The sequence below is a fragment of the Trachypithecus francoisi genome, unplaced genomic scaffold (assembly GCF_009764315.1).
Source record: "Trachypithecus francoisi isolate TF-2019V2 unplaced genomic scaffold, Tfra_2.0 Lachesis_group10, whole genome shotgun sequence".
Taxonomy (NCBI): Eukaryota; Metazoa; Chordata; class Mammalia; order Primates; family Cercopithecidae; genus Trachypithecus; species Trachypithecus francoisi.
Window position 1 is genome coordinate 116,902,342 of NW_022681455.1, and position 27,201 is coordinate 116,929,542.

General features: G+C 36.9%; 1 protein-coding gene across 2 annotated transcripts in view; it reads left to right on the forward strand.

The window, feature by feature from the left end:
• Positions 1-27,201, forward strand: part of CNTNAP4 (contactin associated protein family member 4) — a 278,461-nt gene that overhangs the window by 61,995 nt on the left and 189,265 nt on the right. For both annotated transcript variants that reach the window (XM_033219075.1, XM_033219076.1), the window contains exon 3: positions 13,197-13,390. In XM_033219075.1, the coding sequence (XP_033074966.1) occupies positions 13,197-13,390 (194 nt within the window). The remainder of the gene's footprint in view (positions 1-13,196; positions 13,391-27,201) is intronic.

A 27,201-nucleotide genomic window follows, 5' to 3' on the forward strand; every position in this document is an offset into this window, starting at 1 on the left:
AACTGGCATCATTAAATGAAAACAAAGTTTTTGACGTTTATGGTTGTCTATTGAGCTTGGCTGACTCTATAAATACTATATTTCCTAAAATTGTAAATTGCTAATTTCTTTTTCTTTTTCTTTTGAGACAGAGTCTCGCTCTGTCGCCCCAGGCTAGAGTGCAGTGGGGTGATCTCAGCTCCCTGCAAGCTCCACCTCCCAGTTTCACACCATTCTCCTGCCTCAGCCTCCGGAGTAGCTAGGACAACAGGCACCCGCCAACACGCCTGGCTAATTTTTTGTATTTTTAGTACTGGCAGGGTTTCGCCATGTTAGCCAGGATGGTCTCAATCTTCTGACCTCGTGATCCGCCTGCTTTGGCATAAATTGCTCATTTCTTAAGTAAAATTCTGAACTCTGAACATATATTTCAAACAATGACAAACTGACCTTTTTTATTCTTAAGCATCTGCAGGTTACAAATTTTCAGAAAACAGATATAATAAAAGCAATAACAACTGCAACATAATTCATGCTAGTAATAGATTCTCCATTTTGCTTATCAAAATATTCGCTTTTCACGATTATTGTAGCTCTCATCACAAACGTGCTTTGAGCTGCTTCTCCTGGGATGCTGTGTTTCAGCTGCCACGTTCTCTGTGGTAACAGTGTGCAGGAAAACGCAAGGGTGTGGATAAGATTCATCGTATTGCCAGAAGCAATTTGAAATTGGCTAGGTAGAAGCACAACCTATCTTTAAAATTTTTTGGTCCACCTTTTCTGATCCAGAAAATGTTGGCATTAACTCTCACTCCCAGCTGGAAGCACTACTTTATTATGACTCAGTGGATCAATATACACTGGGAACCGTGAACTATGATAGGTGACCTGACAATCCGATGAAAGGCCTCATTGGTTTGAGTGGAAAAGAGGTTGCATTGTGAGACTTTCTTTTATCAAAAAGGACAATTTAGAACTTCCCATTATACATTACAAATAGATATAAGATGGAGATAAACAGAGCAAAATGATGTGTTTTTTCCCCTCTTGTGCGTCTTTCACATCCTGATAGACTTGATCATGCTCCCTCAAAACCCTGGCTGATCTTTATCTTGGCAAAACCAGGGAAACATTCGCCTGCTTTTTCTAATATAGAATAATTAGTGGCATGTAATCTGAGAAGAGTTCTAAATCTCAGTTTAGGAGATAAAACAACAAGAACAATTAAAAGTTTATAACCACAGATTAAAATCAGATTAATAAAAGTGCCTAGATTGGAAAAATCACCCACCAATGGTTTGTTGCATTTGCTTACATTTGCACTCTTCCCCATTTTAACACGATGTAATACTAAAAAATCAAATATGTTGAAACTTCATTTTTTTGGTCTGATGAGGTAAAGAAATCATTTAAAACACATTTAATAATCTAGAATAAGGCAAATAAATCTAAATGTGTGTTAGTCTCCAGCAAAAGTAATGGTCATGTATCATGATTTTGACATAAACCTCATAATAGCAAATGTTTTCTCTACATTTTTCATAAAATCATAACCCTTGTGCATTCCTCTCATTTGTTTGTAGGCCAGGAGCCAGATGGAACTAGCTGGGGTGCACAAATGTTACAGGAAGCAATTCATTGTGTAGTAAAAGGGTCTGCAATTGAAAGCATTTCTAGAATTGAATGCATGCACAGGGGAATATTGTACCTGCTAGCTTCAAACTCTGAATTCTATTTGCATACCACCCTATCGGTCTATTGTAGAACATATCTGTTAAAGCCAGCATGAATGTATGTATATATACACTGGGAACTGTGAAAATACATATATATATATATGGGCTTATGTCTGTTTAGTTTGTAGTAAAAATCATTGTGATGCCCAATGAATGTGGAGTGATTCTGCCCCAGAACGTGACTGTTACTGTACCAATGCTATACATATGGCAAAATGCTTTTTGAATTGGATACATGCATTAATTCTTCTGACCACCTATATATACAGGCAAATAGCATTATTCTTGATAATCCACATATCGTTTTATAAAGTCGTAATATGTAAATGTATCAGCAGATTTAGGGATATTAAGCACCCAAACAAAACTCACTGCGTGAGTTTTAAATACTCATGCAGATACAGTGAGATATCTTATAGTACTCCTGCAGTGTATTAATCATTGAGACCTGAAATACTGGTTGATACTATTTTCTCAGACCAGTTCTAAACCCCTGAGTCTGAAGGCTGATAGTTGAGGAATAACACAAAATACCCCATATTTTTCAGTGTTGTCAAAACTTGAGCAGTTATGAGTATTGTCAAGATGAGATTCTATTTGTTGTTTCGTCCAGAGACTGTTTTCCATGTATGACCATATATGAGATCATCTCAAAATGCCTAGCCTCTGATAGATAAAGTCACCTATTTTGGTTGTGTCAGTTCCTTCTAGGTAAATACTCACATTTTCTGATTTCCTAGCCTTCTACTCTTTTCCAAAATGACAGTGGGTATATATTGAACTCACATGATGTCACGGCATGACTAGATGGGGGCTCCCCTGGCTAATGTTGGTTATTTTTCTGGTGACTACCACAAGATTATTGGTTGGATCTCTGTGCCCAGGACAGTGACATCTGCTGAGTCTGATTGAGTTGATTCTAACACTGGATATTTATTGATATACACTATGACATTTAATGACCCATCTATTCCTTTGAATGGTCTCTTGGCAAAGACCATCACCTTTTACTGGCTGGGCCCCATGATACTTCTTGTTGGCTATTCAGAGTTCCTGAAGCTGGCTGTGACTTTCTTTTGGCTAATGGATGAAGCAGTTGTGTAGTAGCCTTTGAGTATTGCCACTTACCAGGAAGAATTCCCCTGGCTAGCTCCCAGCCAGACCCGCATTCACTTCTAGACATTGCTCTTCCCTTAGGCTCTGATTGTTGAATGGTTAGGTTACTGGGGAATACAATTCGTTAGGCAGAATCATGAAAAACACATTGTTTTAATTAAAACAGTGATTTCCTGTCAAAGAAAAATTGCACTGGATTGAGTGAAGCGGTCAAGGAAGATTTTATACAAAAGTATTGCAACAGAGGTCAAGAGTATTGGGAGAGAGATTGAACTCAATTCCATTGAAACAATTCCGTTGAAGCGCTAGGCTGAGCTAGTGGAAATATACTGGAGGACATTGGGGAGGGAGGGGATTTGGCCAATGTGATGAGGCCATCTGTGTTTGCTAATTGGATCTTATGTAAGTTAGGCTCCTACCCTCCCACAGAGCCTGGAAGATGGAAGGTCCTATCTTTCTTGATGATTACATTGCAAAGGGGTGGCTCCCAGGTCCTTGGGAAAGATATCCCTGGATTGTAAAACTGGCAAGGGGCTGGATGAAGATTTACACCTCAAGGGGCAGAGACAGAATTTACAACCATAAGTTTTATAAAGTAAATGCTGTAAGAAAAGGGAGGTCAAGAGCTTAAAGTCAGAAAGAAACTTGTCTATAGTTGAGCTGAGGGCAATGTTAAGGCTGTCTTGATCACATACATCACTAATAATGTCCCTTCTTGCCTGTGAAATAAGAATTATTACAACTGTCTACAAGCCAGGGAGCAAGCCTTACCAGGAACTGAATCTACCAGCCCCTTGATCTTGGACTTCTCAGCTGCTAGAACTGTGAAAAATAAATGTCTGTTGTTTAAAATAAATAACTAAATCATGTAATTCAATAAGATAGTGTATTCAAAACCGAATTCAACAAATACTTAAGCCCAGAGGTAAACAAATCTCATGAATTGAGAACGTAATGCTATATTAATGTGTTTTAGCATTTACTAATTGAGGAAATATTAAATGATTTAATCAATCAAATGTCTGAAATTGGTTTTGCACTTTACCTTTTTGATAAACTATGCCCTAGTAATGCTGGCTTTTCTACCATTAAGTGGAAATGATGTCTATTGGGTACAGGAGAGTGACTTCAGTTTGTTGACCCAGAAGGAGTGATATGAGAATATTTGGCTCATGACAGCTTATCATCTCAGTCTGGCTAGGGAAGATAAAAAAAAAAAAAAGAAGGTAGAGAAGCGAAAAATGATTTTTAAATCTCTGGGATATTGCCAGTAGGCTCTCTCCGATGCATGATGTCATTTACTGAAATGACCTGCCTCCCTGTAAAAGATCTAAATCAAAACTTTTAGAAAGATATTATAATGGGCTTAGAAAGCAAAACATGGGCAGATCCTGATTATCATCTGAATTTCTAGACATTATGTGCTAAAAATCATTTTTCCAAAACTACTAGTTTGAATGAAATAAAACGTTCTGTGGTAAAAACAAAATTAACGTACAGAATTTGGCATATTTGTAACTTTATTCTAGCCTTCCAGGGGAAATTTGGCTGTCATAAAATTTGCAAATCAAATATACAAATCAAAATGCCTGCATAGAGAAAGCTTGCAAATATTTACTTTTCAAAACCTTGCATTATTAGAGATTTCAGAAATGTCCAGTCTGGCAATACAAGAAGTAAGACTGAAAGTCAGTCTGCCAGTTTGCTGTGAGGGAAAATTGATTGACAGCGAAGAACTAAAACAGAAGACAATTTAGTGAGGTATTATTAATTAAGAACCTTGCTGGGGAGTTGAAGTGAAAAAGCATCTCTTTTTCATCGTATCAAAAATTCCAAAACAAAGCAATACATACATCTTTGAAATATAGTTTACAAGTGATTAAGCTGTGTAGGTGTGAGGCAATTGGGTGTGTGTGTGTGTGTGTGTGTGTGTGTGTGTGCATTTCAGCTGAGTGCTTAAACTTCTGTTTGAAAACTTGATAAAAAATACCGTGCAGCAAAGAAAAGTATTCTGTGCTTTCAGTTTGGTTACAGTACCAGCTTTTTCAGTAGGTTGTATAAATTTAGACCATGTTATACCCGTGTGACTACAAATTTATTTCAATCTTATATGCAGTAAATACTTTTTTAAGCACCTACTGTGTATCCAGCAATGTGCCAGACACTTGGGGTCTGTCAATGAATAAAACAGGTGAAGACCCCTGATCTCATTGAGCTTATATTCTAATAAATATAACACATAAACACTACATATATGACATAAAAATCATATGCTATATTAAAAGATGGAGATTTCTGTCCAAAATGAAAAAGTGGTTCAGGGGAAGACAAATGGTAGTATGATTGTAGAGAAGAAGGAATTTTAAATGGGGGAAGTCAGGAGATACAAGCCTCTAAGAGAGGGTGACATTCAAGCAAAAGACTTATAGGCAGCAAAGGTATTAGCCCAGAGTGTCTCAGAGAAGAGCGTTCCTGGAGAAACAAGAGCTTAATAAAGCTCCTGAGATGGAAAATGACTGATGTTCAGTTTATTCAAAGAACAGCAAGGAGGCCATTGTAAATGGAGAGCAGTGAACTGGGAAGAAGAAAAAGAGAGGTAGAGATGATATGGGGGTGGTTTAAAGGGGTAGATCATTGAGGACATTGCAGATGGCTAGTGAGAACTTTGTTTTTCACTCTGTAGAGTTGAGAGTTCTTGCAATATTGCAGTATTTTGTGCACAGGTATAATATTTCACACCTGTCATGTAGAGAAGAGAGTCTCAGTGGGCACAGGAAGAAAGAGAGAGACTTATTAGGTGACTGTTGCAAGAATCTAGGCTTGAATAATGTGGCCTGAATCAAAGGAGCATCCAGGAAGGCAGAAAAACAGCAGGATTCTTAATAATAAAGTAGCACCAACAGCATCTTCTGGTGGTTTTGTAGTATGGTATGAGAGAAGGAAAGACGTCATGCGTGACTCCATTTTTTTTGTGTGTGTGTGTACTGAGAAACTGGAAGGATAAGATTACCATTATATTGGTTTGGGAAAAAGTGTGAATAGAGTAGGATTCAGAAGGAGAATGGAAAATCAGTTTTGGAAATGTTAAAGAGATCAAGTAGAATGGAATACACCAGTCTTGGGTTCAGGGAAGGGGTGAAGGCAGATTTATGAATGAGGGAATTTTTGACACGTGGGTAATGCTTAAATTCATCAGGCTAAGAGAGATCACCAAGGAGTGAATGAAGACAGAAAAGAAGCAGAGCAGAGGTCTGAGACCTGTAGAGTATCAACTTTAAAAAATAATGTGAGATAAAAGAAGAAACCAGCAATGAGAGTGAGAAGGGGCAAACAATTAGGTAGCAAGACAATTAAGAGAAAGTGCTTTTGTGGAAGCTAAGTGAGCAAAGTCTCTTTGGGCATCAGGAGTGGTCACCAGTATCAAATGCCACAGCTTGTCCATGTGAACAGAAGTCTGAAGCCTGGCCACTGTATTTAGCAACATGGAGTTCTTGGTGACTTTGACAAGAGCACTTGCAGTTGAGTGGCAGAGAGTGAAAATCTGATTGGAGTTGACCCCAGAAAGAATGGGGTGAGAAAAATTGGAGAGTGATGTGGACCTATATTATTTCATTAAAAGAAGCCAAAAAAAAAAAAAAAAATTAGAACGGGGTCAAGAGAAGTTTTTTCTTTTAAAATGAGAAAAATAAGAGCATGCTGATGCAACAGTGCACTGATGGGAATTATCCATTAAAGAGAAAATAAAAATAATGAAGCAGGAGAGAGAGAATTGTTGAAGCAGTGACTGTGAGAAGGATCAGCACGAGTAAGGGGCCCAACGAATGGCTTATGTAACTAGAAAGCAAGGCAAACACTCTACAGGCACAGCAGGACCTAGCAGTCCTGATCTTGTTTTCAGAACTTGGTCTCACTTCATTTCTCAACTCTCCTTCTCTCTCTTTTGGCCTCCCTCAGACAGGCTTTCCACAACAATAGCTCCTACAGCTTGATGCCTGTATCTTATCTTCTTAGCTTTAATAGCAGAAAAGAGTCTATTCTCCAGTAGTCATCACAAAGTCCTGCAATTGCTCCATGGTCATGGCTCAAGGTCACCTGCCCATCCTTGAAACAATCACTGTGATCAAAGTAGGCAAGGTCAAAATTCAGAAGTAAACATAAGGCCAACAGCACCATACACAGCACCAGTAGAGTCACGTTCTCTTCCAGCTGAAACAAATGACACTGGTAAAAATACAAAGCTATTAAAAGGCTCTAAATGGTGGCCTGGGGACACTGCACACCATTTAAGGGAGCCAAACAAATATTGGCACCACGTTCTTTCCATTTTCTTACATTATTATAATATTATGTCAAGATCAAAATGATCTGGGCACACTTGGACTCTTGGGGAAATCTAGATGAAATCACATTTGGAAAAATAGTAATTATCTTGGAGGGAAACTTTCCTATGACAATTTTAATTAAGCCAATTATTTTCTAGGAATTTAGATGTCCTAATGGTGGCTAGAACCGTCATTCAATTATGTTCACTTGTGTTTTGTGTCCTTGAACATCTGTGTCCTTCTACACTTTAAAATCTCGGGGAAGAAATGTAATTCCTTCTGTCTCTGCAGTCTCTACTTGAATAAAGTTGACACATCGCCTTTACTGATGACCACCACGAATGTCTGTCATACCATTTTTAATATTACTACGGGATAAAGGTGATGCTTACCTATATTTTAAAACTCCAACTAAGGAGTATTTTTTCTTCACTTTTTCCTTTTACTTCCCTGAAATTTTAACATGTGTCTCCCTGACCAGCACTAAATACTGGTGATATTTAGTAGGTGGGATATATGAGTCTTAAACATAATTCAGCCAGCCAGGGAATTTATAATTAAATCACACTGAATAAATTATTTGAACATATTCTTGGGATAAAATATACTACTATGAGGCAAAGATAGTTGTAATTACTCCAGGGGTAAAGAATGAAAAATGGGGTGATTTGTAAAGTGACATCCTCCCACGCATTAAAATAGTATTAAAAATAAGTAATTTCTCACCTGCACTAAAATATTTGCATAGTATTTGGAAAATTTACTTAGCCTCTGTAAATATTCTTGTTTTTTTTTCTTTTTAAGAGATGTTAAAACATATTTCATCTCACAAGATAATTTTAATAATTAAGTTAATATAATGTATGCAATTTCTAGTAGTGTGGTTAGCATACAATAGGCACTGGATAATTTTTAGTTTGCTTTTCTTACAATTCAGAACAACACATGTTACAGAAGCAAGTTCCTCAGAAATCTGATGTTGAAAAGTGATAGGCAACAAATAAAAGAGATGTTGTGTTTTGTGGTCAATCAGTTACTAATTTTTTTTTCAAAGCTTAACTTTGCCGTGATCATAACTCTCTTTGGAGCTAATAGCAGTAATAATTTTTATAATTCAAAAAACACTAACTGCCACATACTCTGATGTTGGTTGAATGTGGGAGAAATCAACAGGCACTTAATGTGCTTTTAAAATGTAATTCTCGTAGCAATACTACAGCATTTAAGAGTCTTGTGAATGGGGAGAACTTTTATTTTTAAATGTGAGTTTTTAGGGTGTAATATGAAGAGTTAAGACATTTTTCCATTTGAATAGATTTATGACGCTTTATTATGCCAAATCTCAGTAACAAGATTAAGGCAGGAGAAAGAGGATGGTGGAACAGGGAAAGGAAACCTGCAGTATGGGGACAAATATGAAATGGTGGGGGCAAGACTCTTGTTTTTGTTTTGTGGGTAAATTATCATTAACCATGGAAGAGACGGGGTTGAGAAAAGATGGTCTTTAGTTTCATAAGAATTGGTTTCTTATGATATTGAATATATTGGCATACTAAAATCATGAGCTCAAATAACACTTAACCAGCAGCTAAAAGGTTTTGTTAATAAACAAAATAAATAAGTACATTTTATTTTTTAGTAATACAGAGTTTATAATTTGCTGGAGTTAGTCATCACTTTCTCCATTAAAAAAGTAAATATGACAATAGTGTGTTTCTGAGGGCTATGCGGTTTGGCGGTGGTCTTATGGCTGATGGTCTAACCTCAGCTGCAGTTACGTTTGCATTTCATGTCACTAGCTGTCATCATAGCCTGGCAAAAAAAAAGAAGTCTGCAAAGAATAATCAATTTATCGGTCTATCTATCTGTCTAGCTTATGTCTTCCATTTTACTATTTAGCATTTGTCTTAAAATTAGAACAAGCCTAACACTCTATCACACACTAATGCCATGTGCGTCTGCAGAGCTGCACAGCTTAAAACCCAGTAGGGATATTTGGATTCCCTGTGGCCAACTTATCTGGTTGAAATTACTTGGTATAGCCTAGAAGCATCTGAATTTCCATTACTTTATCAGTGTACCTCGTTAATGATATAGCTTAATTTGCATACCAGTAGTACCTTTTCACCACAGGTAAGAAATGGAAATGTTCAAGGTCAATTAACTGTGAATGTTTCAAGTTGGCTGGTGCAGCTGTAACTATGAGCAGCGCTGGGAAGAGGGAGCGGTCAGTGAGAGGTTCTTCTTTCTCCTGATGAGAATTGATGATCCGATTTTAACTTACTAGAATCACACTGATTCTTTTTTCCTTGCTGTGTTTCTGTCATGCATTCGCTTTTTTAAATACTGGCCTGTAGAGGCATGGAAATGCAAGAGAAATACTATGAAATTTTGGACTTTAGGAAAACATATTCTTAATTCTGGCTTTAAACCATTACAGTTAACTAGAAAGGACAAGAAGCAAACTAATCAGTATTTTCTCAGAGGTATCAGCTGATACAGATGCGATTCCAAATGTGAAATTTCCAGGCTGAGATGGTGGCATTCTAGGGGCACTTCATTCATCCTTTCTTAACTTTTCCTTGTAAACAAACAAAAATGACAAAAAAAAAAAAAAAATACAGAGAGATGTGCAGTTGCAGCAGTAGGAGAATTAAAGATGCTTGATTAGCACCAGACCCTAGATGACTTTCAATTTGTAAAGTTTTGACAGGGCCTGGAGGGAAAGAATAAAATTAGGTAGGACAGTGGAGGGAAATATGCATCCATATGCCGTGTCCATCACGTGCCTATACTTCAAAGACATGGTCCCTTGTTAACTACAGGAAGCGAAGTTAACCCTACTGCTTGGTAGCTTACTCCTGAGGTTCCCTGATCTTCATCAGCATCAGCAAGTCTTTTCTACACCACTGGGAACCACTGATTCCCACCTTTGCATCCTGACACTATGAGAGGCACTGTTGTGTCCTAGTTAGGGGCATGGTGCCTCTTGCCTGCTCCACGGGTGAGGGCAAAGTGTTCAGACTCTTGGTATCTGATGCACCGTCTACTATGTAGATTGCACTGAGAATTAATTAACAAGGCCTTCACAAAGTGCCTGACAAAAAGGACTCCCTTGCTCAGCAAATGGGAAGTAATTCAGTATTAGAATAAGTAGAGGAGGATGGATGGTGTTTTGTCACGTCCTGAAAAATGAAGGATGGAGGAAGCATTGATTCATATTTTAAAATAATGCCTCAGGAGCAGCTCCCACCGAGTTCAAGAACTCCCTGAGCTATTTGTGGTAGTGTACTTCAGATCATTCAAGAACACATTCCGTATAAACAACAATCTGCAAGGGTAGGAAGTGCGCTTCGTGGACACCAGGGCCGTGCTAAACAAATGACCCCGAGACACCCAGGGACCATGTCTATGCAACAAGCACTCTTGCTTAAAAGGTGAGAATAATTCTCAGCAAACTTTCGCAAGAACAGAAAACCAAACACCGCATGTTCTTACTCATAGGTGGAAATTGAACAATGAGAATACTTGGACACAGGAAGGGGAACATCACACACCAGGGCCTATTGTGGGGAAGGGACAGTGGGGAGGGATAGCATTAGGAGATATACCTCATGTAAATGACGAGTTAATGGGTACAGCACACCAACATGGCACATGGATACATATGTAACCTGCATGTTGTGCACATGTACCCTAGAACTTATAATAAAAAAAAAAGATGAGAATATTGTATTTATAAGCATAAAGGTAGATAATATTGGTGTACAATGAAACTGCACCCAAAATCACAGGTTCTTTAAGAACAAATACAGAGGAAACTAAAAGTCAGAACACATAAACAAAAATCAAGTATGTAAAAAATTTCTGGATCCACAAAAGAGAAAGAACATTGTGCTTTTGACACATGGAGTGGAATACACTTTTGAATAATGATTAACTTTAAGAAAGATGGAAATTTGATGATGTATCTAATTCTAAAGACAGTATAGTAAGAAACAGGGATTATACCTGAATGCAAACAGTCATTAGTGTGATGCCGTCAAGAGAGGACCTTCTTATAATATAATGTTTAAAAAGAATTTCAACGTATTTATTTTAGATTAAGGGGTACATGTGCAGTTTGTTGTCATATAATTTTTTAAAATGCTGCTTTGACCCAGTTTTGACCCTGGCTAGGACTGGGCACTTTCCTTTCTTAGCAGCTGATTATGTCCATACTCTAACCACCTCCTTTGTTAGGTTCTCACCCTTTGGGGTCACTAAGCATCATTACTGGGACAGGTACCAGACAACTAGTGCCCTAGTGCCTCCTAGATAAATTGTTGAAATTAGCCAATTTACAGGAAGCCCACCAAGCCTAGCTAGCTAGCCCTACCCTGCTTGTCATACAGAAGCTGCCTCCTACAGCTCCAGTTTGCTCTTATCCTGTCCCCTGGTGCATCCCCCTGTGTGGTCCTGCCTGACGTCTTTTCTTGTTTGTAGTTGTAAGTAGCAGAGTTCTGCCCTTCATCTGTCAGAGTGTCATTATGCTGTGTTCCACCATCAAAATAATCTTGAAGTCTTACAAAGCAGTTGTCAACACTGGCATGTGCCTTCAGGTCCTACAATGGCATACGCCGTACCATAAGAGCAAACATTTATTGAGCATTTCTTTGAATTAGGTCTTGTACTCAAGGTTTCATAAAATGGATCATGTATGCCAAGAATAATGCTTGAATTAAAACTATGTAAATTAATGGTAACCTGTATCTAAAATTCCAGACCTTATTATCAGAGCCTCAAGGTGAGCAGCAAAAGAATGGGGGAAGAAAATGTGCTAACATTCTTATTTGGAGTGCTATGTAATTGATGTGGCATTTAAAATATTAAATGTTAGATAAATATGGATCCGAGAATGGGTCAAACCCTATTTCGTAACTTTTACAATGATTGTATGTTACTTGTATTACCAGCAATGTTAAATCTCAAAAGAATTCCCCAAATTATTATATTAAACTGGAAGAATGAAGCATCTTAACAAGATATAAAGGAGTCACATCTACAGTATTTTGGTGTGTGTTGGATAAAATATAACACAATAAATTATGCTCCACACATTACTTCCTTGAACATACATCACAACTTGTATTCTTTACTTCTAAGTGATCAAGCACAGCTTCCTCTATGATTTCCTTGGTTCTCTTTTCTCCCATCCTCTTACCCACCACCCTCCTCCCATACAGGATAGAATCAGTGGTGTATTGGTAAACTGACTGGGGTGGGGGCAGGTGCTTATTTACAGAGTTTGCAATTTCCGTGGTTTAAATACTCTCATCATGGCCAATTGCAAAGATGGTTATGTTTGATAACTAGCTTGCAAAATTGAAAATTTAATGATTATCTCTCACAGACTTGGGAATGAGCTCCAGCCCACCACTGGATAGAACATCTTTATTATGTTATTTTCTCCTGCACACGCCCCATCATTAATGTGTGTTTCAAATATGGTTTTCAACATCTGTCCCTCCCAAAAGACTGTAAATATTTTGAGGGCAGGAACTATTTCTTGACTTTTGTTTTCCCAGACTTAACAATGTACTTCCTTCTCTAAGTCTAAACATGATCAAAAGTAGATTTTTAGTTCCATCATAGCTTTAGTTCCTTCATAGCTTGAAGTTACTTCCTTACATCCACTCCTGGGCAAAGGGGTAGGAGAGCATGCACCCAGTCATGCATGTGTGCAGTAGACTTGCTAGTTCCCAGTGTTGGCAGGAATGTTCACCTATCAAGTTAAACATTTTAATTATTCAGCAAGACCCTAGTTCTCCCAGTTTTAGGAGGCTATAAAACCTAGAAATGAACACAATTAATTAACATAGACATCATACAATTATACTAAATTCTTAACTCTGTATTTTTTTACAAGTAGAAGACATTTCATATTTTGAAAATTTAAGTTCCATAGAGGAATACAGTCTTACTGGCATTTCGACTGTACTAACATAGATTTTTAACTAACTCTCCTTTCTCAATTTTCTCCTGTTTCTATTTTTGATAAAAGGAGCTGGTGGCTGGTCTCCACTTGTGTCTAACAAATACCAGTGGTTGCAGATTGACCTTGGAGAGAGAATGGAGGTCACCGCTGTGGCCACTCAAGGGGGATATGGTAGCTCCAACTGGGTGACCAGCTACCTCCTGATGTTCAGTGATAGTGGCTGGAACTGGAAACAATATCGCCGAGAGGACAGCATCTGGGTATGTTCTTTAAAAAAAGACATAGTCTCTCGGGGAAAGAAGTATAGTCAGTACTGCATCTTGTTTACCAATCTCTTAAGTAGAAATACAGAATTTTCAGACTTACACTGAAAACATTTTCCAAGAGAAAATATGGTAAATGTTCATTTTCGAATACATTTTATGGTAAATTTATGAGAATGCTAAGGGTAAATCTATTTTACAGGGTTATCAAAAATTGAAAACAACCCTATTAGTCCATTAAATAGTGTGGGAGTGTAAGAAATAAATAAGTCTTGTATAAAAATTTTTTTAGTTCAAAAACATAATAGTCTTGCATTGTTATTTATTTATTATTTATTTATTTATTTATTTATTTATTTATTTTTGAGACAGAGTCTCACTCTGTCACCCAGGCTGGAGTGCAGTGGTGCAATCTCAGCTCACGGCAACCTCCGCCTCCCAAGTTCAAGCAATTCTCCTACTTCAGCCTCCTGAGTAGCTTGGATGACAGGTGCGCACCACCACACCGGCTAATTTTTGTGTTTTTAGTAGAGACAGGGTTTCAGCATGTTGGCCAGGCTGATCTCAAACTCCTGGCCTCAAGCAGTCCACCTGCCTCGGCATCCCAAAGTGCTGGGATTATAGGCGTGAGCCAGTAAGCCCAGCCTGCATTGTCTTTATTTAAAATTAGTCAGAATAATTTGTTCCTTTTATTTCTTCTGATAACTGAGATTTCTGAAACCCTGTTTCTTTCTCTGGTATATGGGAATTTATATATATAATATGTGGAGTTGTATATGTATCTATAAACCCTTTATCTATAAATCCTTCTCTAGTCTCTGTAAAGTGTATAAATGTGTAAATTGCTGTGTGTTCTAAACAGTGGTGCAGCTCCTGTAAGAGGGAGACTGGGAAAGAGGCGTTTTGTGATAAAGCAGGTGATATTTGTAGTTGATTGATAAATAAACCTGGATATGGCATATAAACGCCTGATGGAAGAAGGAAGCTAAAGGAAGTTTGTTTGATGACAAAGAAAAGACTTCTTCCTTAGTGGAGAAAAATATTTGTTTGGATCTTATGTGGGCTAAGAACAACACACTGCAATCAAAGAACTATATTTCCCCCTCTGGCTGAGCTGCTGGAACCAGAGAAAATGGGTTACTTAATGAAGCATCATTTTTAGCACATAGATAATTTGGAAGCCTATTTGGGCACATAATGATAATTTTCTTTGACCAGTCAATTGTCTCTTTTTTGAAACTTCTTACAACTCCGTTATATATTATAAACTCATTGAAGAAATGGACTGTGATTTACTCACTTTTGTGTCTTTAAAGCTCTTGGTGGCCATTCAATCCATGCTTACTGATGTAATTGGAATTGAGAGAAGTAGCCTTGCTCTTTCTCTAGAGGGAGCAACAATGAGACTAGAAGAAGTTGCCTATAAGCAGTTTTAAGAGAAGCTGTTTAAAATCCAAAGCAAGTTATAGCTGTTAAGAGGAAAAAAACAAAACAACACACACACCCCAAAACTCCAAACACTGGGTATTACAGTTCAACTAATTCCATGAAAGCCATTCAAACTAGGGATAAAATAAACAGTAATTATGAACCAATAACAATAAAAATGTAATGAGGTATTTATTTAACTAGATATTTGGATTATCTTCTCTTTTTGGAATTAAGCATTGGAATTTAAGCTAGATAAGTAATGGCCAATGCATGCTAATATTTAGGTATGTTAATTAAAGTGTATTTTTTTAAAAAAAGTGATCAATGAATCAGGAAAATTGTTGTACTTCTGTTAAGCAAGCTTGGGGCAAGCCAAATCCAGGCACTGCCATTTACGTTACTTGCTCACTCTTATTAAAGTTGAGGCACTCATGGTGAAATGGTGGCATGAATGCTGTCCTTACTAATCCAAACCAATAGCAGTAAAAACATGGCATCTATCATAATCCTGTTAAGGTAACGTTGCTTTCTAGACTCTGCTGTAATTTGTGGATTTACTCAGTGTCTTCCCCTGTTGAGTGTGAGCTGTGTAAATACTGTAGCTTGCGACCTTTCATCTCAACATCCCCAAAGTGTAACAGCACCTGGCATATCACAGTCAAATATTAAATGTTTATTGAAGGAATGAGTGAATAAAATTCACTTTCTTGTAGAATACTCTCCTGATCACTCTAAAAGTGACTCTCTCTTGCCCCCATCACCTCTTCTTTTTAGTACATTATGCTGTACTAGTTTAATATACCAGTTAGAATGGCACATTTTTCTTTTCCCTATAAATTTTGAACTTTTTTATGAGCCAGATTTTCTTTTTCTAATCTTAGCATTTCTGGCATCCAACATCCAGTGTGGCACATGACTTTTGTTGAGTAAATAGGTGAAAGAACCAATAAATGAATGGATTTGAATATGTCAATCTGCTAATCCGTGCCTATCTTTGTCCAAATTTCTGGAATGTATCAAAAGTTTGTTAACTCACTGAAGAAGACTGGGCATTGTGGTTCACACCTGTAATCCCAGCACTTTGGGAGGTCAAGGTGGGAGGATCAGTTGAGGCCAGGAGTTCAAGACCAGCCTGACCAACATGGTGAAACCCCATCGCTACTAAAAATACAAAAAAGTTAACTGGGTGTGGTGACATGCGCCTATAATCCCAGCTACTTGGGAGGCTGGGATGGGAGGACTGCTAGAACCTGGGAGGCAGAGGTTGCAGTGAGCTGAGATTGCGCCACTGCACTCCAGCCTGGGTGACAGAGCAAGACTCCATTTCAAAAACAAAAACAAAAGAAACAGCAACAACAAAATCACTGAAGAGATAAGGTATATCAGAGCAAACCAAAGAAAGATTCAGCGGAACATGCAAATATTAGGTACAGCTTCCTAAGCATTTGGAAATGGACAGAATGTGCAGATCATTGTAAGCTGAATTTATCAAAGAAGTAAGGCTTACATAGGTCTTGAAGAAAGCATTGTAGTTTAGATTACGGAAGGATTAAGGAGGCTATTTTATGAAGATGGAAAGATGTGAAAAAAGCATGGAGATTGGGAATATCCAGAGTTATGGTTTCCTGTGTAATAACTAGTGAGATTACTGGTCAGATTGGACTATCAAGTTTTGGAAAGACTGGAAGATAATTTTGGATATGGCAAAGAAAGTAGACAGATAACTTTAAATGTGAAGATCAAAGTTAAGACTTAGTACAATAGACACCATTACCACACATAACATAGCTAAGTTGTAGTGTAGATAAAACAACCCCAAGTCTCTGAAAGTATATGTATGTGTGTGTATATATATATATGTATGTGTGTATATGTGTGTATATATGTATGTATGTGTATGTGTGTGTATATATATGTGTATATGTATGTACGTGTATGTATTTCCTGTTAATCCTAGGTGGCTTCAAAGTTTTATTCTACTCTATGGTTACTCTGGTCCCACTCTAAAGGAAGGTGTCTCTCTGTGAATGGCTAATTGTTGAAGCAGGAAAATTGAAATATGGTGAATTGTGCCCTGTCTCTTGACTTTTCTGCTTGGAAGAACACAGACCACTTCAATTTGCATTTTTCAAGCCAAAGAACAATTTCAAATTGATGTACATCATAAAAAAACTTAACCCTTTGTTACGTTTTACAAATATGTGTTTCCCAACTTTTTGTTTTCTGGCCCAGTTTTTGTAGCTATTTTAGGATGTATACCAATTATACCAAATATGCCAATTTCCTTTAAGAGCTTCACAATCTGCTCCAGATGATACAAATAAGTCTACAAAAGAGGGTTAGGAAACACATAAGGCATTATACAAATATGTGATACAAAAAGAAAGAAAAGACAAGTGTTATTGGTTTAGGAACAAACACAATAAAAACAATCAACACAGATTGAAATGCTGCAGGGACAATGCTTCATTCTCTCCTCATTTGATCTCACTTCGAATGCCAGGCAGAACAATGACTTCTACGTACCTGAAATAATTAATAAAATGCTCTGCCACTTCTTACAAATAATCCTGAAGAGGAAAGACAGACTGTTTTACAATCTATACAGATCATTTGATAGAAATGCAAGCTTGAAAGATACGTGATATTTTAAAATATTACACGTTGAAATATTTCTTTAGTAAAAAATTTTTAGTGCAATGTTCATAAAATATAATTTATACAAAGTATTCTGCTGAATGGCAAATGTATATTTTATGAAAATTCAGAAAATGCAAGCTACTAAACTTTCTCTTCAGATTGAACACAAAATTCCTCAACATCTATAATAAAAAGATTCTCTTCAGTTTATTGCACATGATTGGAAAAGTAAACATAAGGTATAATTTTCACTCACTTAAGAACAATTGTTGAGATATCATGAAATCAACATCTTAGAAATTATTTTAAGTAGATAACATGTGCAGGCACTTTACAGGCAAATTCTCTCCAAATCCTTTCTGATAAATGCCTAAGATTCTTATGCACTGCAGTGTACAAGGGCAATGAATGGGATGGTACCAGTCTTATAAACTGAGTAAATACGATTGTTAAACACAAGAATAATTTGCTTTATTTTAAAATAGAGTTCAGTTGTACTTGATTTTTCAAACAAAAACCTTTATTGACTATATGAAGTTAGTATCTCTTTATTTTTGTTTTTTGACTAGAAGTGTCTAGTGTCATGGTTCTAGGTTTGGCTGGTGAAAGACACAGAGACCCTGTCGCATGGTATAGTCAGTTAGGCAGAAGTACTACCTGTCACAAAATATTCAGGCCATTATTATCACTGTGAATGATTGAGTTGTCAACTCTGTAAGCCAGACAGGGTAGAAACACTACCTGCAAAGATTTCCACATGCATTTGTTTTAAGTCAAATAAGTGCCTAGGGATAGTTTAATAGAAAATCTGAGGAGGCAGAAGTGCAAAAGAGATATATGCTGTAGGGTAGGTGACTCTACTCCTTGTGAGTGGCATTTTTCCTTCTTTATTGTTGAGCCCTTGTTCTCTTGACTTAAGCCTACAAGCAGCATTTGTGGTGATAGAAGGTATAGCAATACTAATGCCACGTGTGTCAACATGTCAAGCTGTCAAATTTAATACACTACAATACTTGCCTCAGTACTTGGCAAATGCCTAGAGAGTGCCTGAAGCTGCTTTTGTCTTTCAAGACACTGATCCAAAACATATTTTAATGAAAGTCTACATTATTAGTCTAAATCTCCAGGAAGCTTCCTGTTTATATTTCTATTTAGCTCCATATTCTCTAGGTTTTGAAAATGATGAACCTGCTAATGCGTGGTTAAAACTTTTTTAAAAATTTTTTTATTGTAGTAAAAAAAAAAAAAAAAAAACTTAACATGAAATCTACCCTCTCGACAGATTTTTAAGTGCACAATACAATATTGTTCACTATAAGCTCCGTGTTGTATAGCAGATCTCCAGGACTCAATCATCTTGCTTTTTTTTTTTTTTTTCACACACAAAGAGCAATAATTATTTTATTTTATTTTATTTTATTTTTTTGTTTTTGTTTTTATTTTTGTTTTTGTTTTATTATAGTTTAAGTTCTGGGGTACATGTGCATAACGTGCAGGTTTATTACATATGTATACTTGTGCCATGTTGGTGTGCTGCACCCATCAACTCGTCAGCACCCATCACTTCATCATTTATATCATGTATAACTCCCAATGCGATCCGTTCCCCCTCCCCCCTCCCCATGATAGGCCCCAGTGTGTGATGTTCCCCTTCCCGAGTCCAAGTGATCTCATTGTTCAGTTCCCACCTATGCTCATCTTGCTTAACTTGAACATTTTATCTGTTGAATGACACCTCCTCATTTCACCCTTTTCCTGTCCTCTGGCAACCATCATTCAACTTTCTGCTTCTATAGATTGGACTATTTTAGATACATGTACCTCATGTGAAAGTGGCAACATGTATTATTTGTCCATCTGTGACTGGTTTATTTCACTTAGCATAATGTCCTCAAAGTTTGTTTGTGTTGAACTTTCAGGCAGAATGTGCTTTTTTTTTTTTTTTTTTAAAGTCTGAATAACATTCCATTGCATGTAAATACCACCATGTTAAAATCTATTCATTTGCCTATGGACATTTCGGTTGTTGCCACATCTTCGCTATTGTAAATAATGATACAATGAATATGAGGGTGCAGATGTCTCTTTGAGATCTTGATTTCAATTCTTTTGGATAAATACCTGGGATCAGGATTACTGAATCACATGGAATTTCTATTTTTAATTTTTGAGGAAGTTCCATACTGCATACTGTTTTCCATGGTGGTTGTACCATTTTGTATTCCTACCAACTGTGTACTAGGGTTCCGATTTCTCCAGTTTCTTGTCAATGCTTGTTACTTTTTTGTTTTCATTGTTTAAGTGATAGATAGCCTAACAGGTGTGAGGTGTATCTCATTGTGGTTTTGATTTGCATTTTCCTGATGACTGGCAATGTTGAGTATCTTTTACCTACCTGCTGGTTATGTGTATATCTTCTTTGGAGAACTGTCTGCTCAAGTCTTTCACTCATATTAAAATCAGGTTTTTTCCCTCTTTTTTGGCTATTGAGTTGGGGAAGTTATTGATATATTTTTACTATACTATTATTATATGTTTAGTTTATACATACTAATGATAAATGATCTAAGAAGGAAATTTAAAACATAGTCTCATTTACAATAGTATCAAAAAGAATAAAATACTTAGGAATAAACTTTACCATAGGAGCAAAAGAGCTGTACACTGAAAACTACAAAATATTGCTGAAAGAAGTGAAAGCAGAACCAAATAAATGAAAATATTTCTGTGTTCATGGATTAGAAAACTTAATATTGTTAAATGTCTGTATTACTCAAAGCAATCTATAGATTCAATACAATCCCTATCAAAATCCCAATGGCATTTTGTTACAGAAATAGAAAAAAAATCCTAAAATTTATATAAAACCAGAAATTTAGGTAGAACCGCAAACATTGTTTTGAATATCCAAAACAATCTTGAGAAAGAACAAAGCTAGAGGCATCACACATCTGATTTCAAAATGTATTACAAAACTACAGTATGGTACTGGCATAAAGACAGACATATAGACCAATAAAACAGCATAAAGCCCAGAAATAAACCCACACATCTATGGTCAACTGATCTTCCACAAGGGTGTCAAGAACAAGCACAGGAACAGAAAACCAAATACTGTATGTTCTCACTTAAAAGTGGGAACATAGAGTGCGTATGGAGATAAGGAAGGGAACAGTACACACCAGAACCTAATTGTGGGTGGAGGGTGGGAGGAGGATGAGGATCAAAAAACTACCTATGAGGTATGATGCTTATTACCTGGTTCACAAAATGATCTGTACATAAAACCCCTGTGACACACAATTTACCTATGTAACAAACTTGTACATGTATACACACATGTGTATACATGTGTGTATATGTATATACACAATGGGGGCCAGGCATGGCAGATCATACCTGTAATCCTAGCATTTTGGGGGGAGGAGGAGGTATCATTTGAGGCCAGGAGTTCAAGACCAGCCTGGGCAATATAGCGAGACTCTTGCTCATTAAAAAAAAAGTAATAGACAATGGGGAATGTATAGTCTCTTCAACAAATGCTACTGGGAAAACTGGATATCCACATGCAAAACAATGAAATTAAACCATTATCTTTTTTTTCTTTTGGAGACGGAGTCTCACGCTTTCGCCCAGGCTGGAGTGCAGTGGCAGTGGATCCTGGCTCATTGCAACCTCCACCTTCTGGGTTCAGGTGATTCTTCTGCCTCAGCCTCCTGAGTAGCAGGGATTACAGGTGTGTGTCACCACACCCAGATAATTTTATATTTTTAGTAGACATGGGGTTTCACCATGTTAGCCAGGCTGATCTTGAACTCTCGACCTTAGGTAATACACCCACCTTGGCCTCCCAAAGTGCTGAGATTACAGGCGTGAGCCACTGCGCCTGGCCTGGACCCTTATCTTATACCATAAAAAAAATTAACTCAAAATGGGTTAAAGACTTAAATGGAAAACCTGAAACTGTAAAACTGCTAGAAAAAAACGTATAGAAACAGCTTCACGACATTGGTCTTGGAAATGCATAATATTTTTAGATATGACATCAAAAGCACAGACAACAAAATGAAAAACAAGTGGAACTACACAACAAAAATCTTCTGTATAGCAAACAACAAAGTGAACAGTCATCCTAAAGAAAGAGAGAAATATTTGGGAACCCTATATCTGATGGGGGTTAATATTAAAAAAGCATTTGGGTTTTAAATATGACCTCAGTCACACATCAACACAGTTATTTGCTAGGCATCTTCTTTATTAAGTAGTGTTGGTGGGTCTGTTTCATCTCTTTGCATCTGTGCACATTCTGTAACATGTTTTGTCAATCCCTTCTCATAAACTGCTGTGAGGTGCATGTATATCGGACCTTTACCTCAATATATAATATACAAGAAAATATATATGACCTGTAATCCCAGCACATTGGGAGGCTGAGATGAGTGAATCACTTGAGGTCAGGAGTTTGAGACCAGCCTGGCCAGTATGGTAAAATCCTGTATCTATTAAGAATACAAAAATTAGCTGGGCATGGTGGTGCACACCTGTAATCCCAGCTACTCTGGAGGCTGAGGCATGAGAATCACTTGAACCTGGGAGATGGAGGTTGCAGTGAGCTGATATCATGTCACTACATTCCAGGCTGGGTGACAGAGCAAGATTCCATCTCAAAAAAGGAAAAGAAAAAAAAAAAAAAGTATGAACTCTTATGACCTGTAGATACACAAAGCAATGTGAGATAAATTGTGATATTGCTTCGCAGTCTTTAAATGGATCTGTTTGTAAGCAAGCAAAAAATTTATTTGAAAAGAGGACTAGAGTTAGCAATGAATTTAATTTGGTGCCTCTTCAGAGTGCACACCCCCATTCCAGTTCATTTTCAAATAATCGACCTGAGAACAACATTTTTAAAACACTTGACAGCTTGTATCTTACATTCTACCATGTGACAATTCAATGACATCATTCCCTTTTCTCTATTCCCTCTTATCACAGCTGTGATATGATGTCTTAGACATCTGCTTTTTGGCTGCTTCATTCCCCAGGAGGCTACATTTTGCATTTTTCAATCTGGAAGCAATTCTGTCCTTCTGAAGTGTTTCTTCATTGTTCCTTAAGACCTGGACAAAACTAATACTTCCCATTCACTTTGCTAATTTTCCATCTTTAATTTTCAACTTTATTAAGTATATTTTAAATAGAGATGAAATTAAAAAATATTTAAAACTATTCTGTAGGTTGCCTGTTCACTCTGACGATAGTTTCTTTTGCTGTGCAGAAGCTCTTTAGTTTAATTAGATCCCATTTGTCTATTTTGGCTTTTGTTGTCATTGCTTTTGGTGTTTTAGTCATGAAGTCTTTGCCCATGCCTATGTCCTGAATTGTATTGCCTAGGTTTTCTTCTAGGGTTTTTATGGTTTTAGGTCTTATGCTTAAGTCTTTCATCCATCTTGAGTTAATTTTTGTATAAGGTGTGAGGAAGGGATCCAGTTTCAGCTTTCTGCATATGGCTAGTCAGTCTTCCCAACACCTTTTATTAAATAGGGAATCCTTTCCCCATTGCTTGTTTTTGTCAGGTTTGTCAAAGATCAGATGGTTGTAGATGTGTGGCATTATTTCTGAGGCCTCTGTTCTGTTCCGTTGGTCTATATATCTGTTTTGGTATCGGTACCATGCTGTTTTTGTTACTGTAGCCTTGTAGTATAGTTTGAAGTCAGGTAGCTTGATGTTTCCAGCTTTGTTCTTTTTGCTTAGGATTGTCTTGGCTATGTGGGCTTGTTTTTGGTTCCGTATGAAATTTAAAGTAGTTTTTTTTCTAATTCTATGAAGAAAGTCAGTGGAGAAACTAAGATTTGAAGTGGATACAATAATATTTCTTAAAAACTCTGGCCAGGTGTGGTCACTCACACCTGTAATCCCAGCAATTTGGGAGGCCGAGATGAGTGGATCACCTGAGATCAGGAGTTCAAAATTAGCCTGGCCAACATGGTAAAAACCCATCTCTACTAAAAATACAAAAAATTAACTGGGTATGTGGCAGACACCTGTAATCCCAGCTACTTGGGCTGCTAAGGCAGGAGAATCACTTGAACCCGGGAGACTGAGGTTGCAGTGAGCTGAGATCATGACACTGCACTCCTGCCTGGGGGACAGAGCGAGACTCCATCTCAAAAAAAAAAAAAAAAAAAGTCTAAGAGAATCATCTGGATAATTACTTTTTATAAAGGTAATTCAGTAATGCTTCTAACAACAAAATTAATTTTTAAATTCTTAAGTTCTCTTCCTAGATATAAATAACTAGATGGACAATGTAAAAGAAATACAAACCCTATTTATAATAAAATCCAAACTAGATTAGATTGGAAGTCAGATTTATTATTTGTTGATTTGCATAATGTATCTTCAGGGAAATATATATTCTGAAGCTATTCTTGTTGATCCTGATATGCTTTTTTGTTATTGTTGTCTTTTATTTTTTAATTTTTGACTTTAATGTTTTTCTTTGTGCATTTACATTTACCTTTTTAATTTCATGTCAAATTATAAAAAATTTACTTTGCTGAATTTTTTTTTTTTGAGATGGAGTCTTGTTTTGTCACTCATGCTGGAGTGCAGTGGCCTGATCTCAGCTCACTGCAAGCTCCGCCTCCCAGGTTCATGGCATTCTCCTGCCTCAGCCTCCTGAGTAGCCGGGACTACAGGCGTCTGCCACCACGCCTGGCTAATTTTTTGTATTTTTTGTAGAGACGGGGTTTCCCCGTGTTAGCCAGGTTGGTCTCAATCTCCTGACCTCGTGATCCGCTCGCCTTGGCCTCCAGAAGTGCTGGGATTACAGGCGTGAGCCACTGTGAAATTTTTTTAAATGTTTTGGTTCAGAGATACATGTGTAGGTTTATTATATAGTTAATCTCATGTCGTACAGATTATTTTGTCATGCAGGTACTAAGCCTGGTACTCAATAGTTAATTTTCCTGCTCCTCGCCATCCTCCCACTCTCCACTTTCAAATAAGCCCCACTGTCTGTTGTTCCCTTCCTTGTGTTTATGAGTTATCATCATTAGGCTCCCACTTATAAGTAGGAATGTACAATATTTGGTTTTCTGTTCCTGCATTCGTTTGCTAATGATAATGGCCTCCAGCTCCATCCATGTTCCCAAAAAAGACGTGATCTCATTCTTTTCTTATGGCTGCATAGTATTCCATGATGTATATGTATCACATTTTCTTTATCCAGTCTGTCATTGGTGGGCATTTATGTTGATTCCATGTCTTTGCTATTGTGACTAGTGCTGCAATAAACATTTGCGTCCATGTGTCTTTGTGGTAGAATGATTTATATTATTGTGGGTATGTACTCAGTAGTGGGATTGATGGGTCAAACGGTTCTTAGCTTTTTGAGGAATCACCATACTGTTTTCCACAATGGTTGAACTAATTTAGACTGCCACCAACAGTGTATAAGTAATCCAAAAAATGAATGGATATCAAGGAAAAAAATGTAATAGAAAATGTACAAGAAACAAAAAAGAACTATTTAGAATATTACTAAAAAACGTAGAAGAACACTTGATTAAATGCAAGGGTGTATCTCCTTTTGAGTAAAAGACAATGTTATAAAGTTATTCATTCTACCTAAAATCATCCATATAAATGAGATCATTCTGAATGTCATATAGAAAAATGTATATGAGAAATAGCTAAGTTGATTAGCAAAAAGAATAATGGTAAGGAGAATTTACATGTTAGAAAAAATTTATAAATATGTGTTGATTAAAACTTATTGATACTGGCACATTAAAATATAGTGTAAGAACAAATGGAACATCTGTTACTATGTCCAAATACATTTAGGGATTTACATACAATAGATACAGCATTGAAAACCTTAATACACATTTAAGGAAATATGTATCAGTCAATATGGAAATCATAACCTTCTAGAAAAGTAGATAACTTGTTTATATCAAAATAGATTTAAGATTAATTAAATATTAAAAATAATACAGATACAGAAAAAAAGTATTAAAAGAAAATATAGGACAGTGTAAAGATCAACATGTAATATTGGAAGGGGCCTGTCTTTCTAAGCAAAGGGAACCAAACCGAAAAGCCATAGAGGAAAAGATATAAAATTAGGTAATATATGGAAGGCTGCATAAAAATATAGCATATATAACATAAAAGAAGGGGTATAAATTGGGAAATATCTTTAGCTTATATGATAGCAGTGCCCACATTTGTTCAGCAGCAGCAGTGGTCTTTGGTTAAGACTGACGTTCCAACTGATTGAATAGGCTTCACTCAGCTACATATTAGATTTAAAAATAATAACGGGCCAGCAACCACACAGCATGCACAGCAACAGCATAATAGATGTTCAGCTATACTGAACAACTTTTAAATATCCCAATTAATGTCACAGACTTAGTGGGTGTGGCCACCACACATCAGGAAAGCCATCAGCTCTAGAGGCCTTTCAGCTCTTACATTACAGTAGTGATGTAATCTCTCAGGGATGCTTGTCAACTCTTCTCCAGTATAGCTGTATCTTATCAATAGGCTATTCACTGATTTCAGGTTAAGTCTGTGATAAGTAAATGTCACTGTTCATTCTAATTCTGGTACCTAGGGAGACTAGAGGTGGGAGCCCAGATTTCCAAATTAGAATTTTAAAAATATTATCAATTGATTTCAATTTGCTGCATAGTATGAGAAACATTGGTTTGCTCAGCAATCTTGACAACCAGTTACAGGTTTTTAGTTCAGTACAAAACATACCAGCAGGATATCCATTCATCTTACATTCTCCTGTACATTCTTTGAGTTAATGTTGCAAGAAGAATTTGGCCAAAAGAGTAGGAAAAAAAGCTGCAGATTAGAGATTAACTCTACCTTCCCAATACTAATGACACAATTTTCTTAATATCCAAATCTCTGCTGTTAAATATGGTAGCTCTTAGCCACATAGAGTCACTGAAAAGGATTATAAGTTATTCTACTATAAAGATACATGCACATGTATGTTTATTGCAGCACTATGCACAATAGCAAAGACTTGGAACCAACCCAAATGCCAATCAATCATAGACTGGGTAAAGAAAATGTGGCACATATACACCATGGAATACTATGCAGCCATAAAAAAGAATGAGCTCATGTCCTTTGCAGGGACATGGATGAAGCTGGAAACCATGATTATCAGCAAACCACAGGAACAGAAAACCAAATACTGCATATTCTCCCTCATACGTGGGAGTTGATCAATGAGAACATACACATCACACACTGGGACCTGTTGGGGAGTTGGGGGCAAGGAGAGGAATAGCATTAGGAGAAATGCCTAATGTGATGACAGGTTGATGGGTGCAGCAAACCACCATGGCACATGTATACCTGTGTAACAAAACCTGCACATCCTGCACATGTATCCCAGAACTTAAGTATAGTAAAAAATAAAATTATATTATTTAAAATTAAAAATAAAGTTCCTCGGTTTACACTAGCCCCATTTAAAGAGCTCAATAGCTATGTTAGACCAGTGGTTACTGGATTAGACAGAGCAGTTATGGAACACTTCCATCATCACAAAAATTCTCAAATGTAGTGTAAGTATGAAACTTTCTACAAAACAAAAAATAAACCCTTAGCTTTTTTTTTTTTTTCTTTTGGTTAAAAAAAAGCCGTTATATAAACAGGCAGTTCATAGAAAGGAAAAAAATGATGTATAAATATATAAAAGT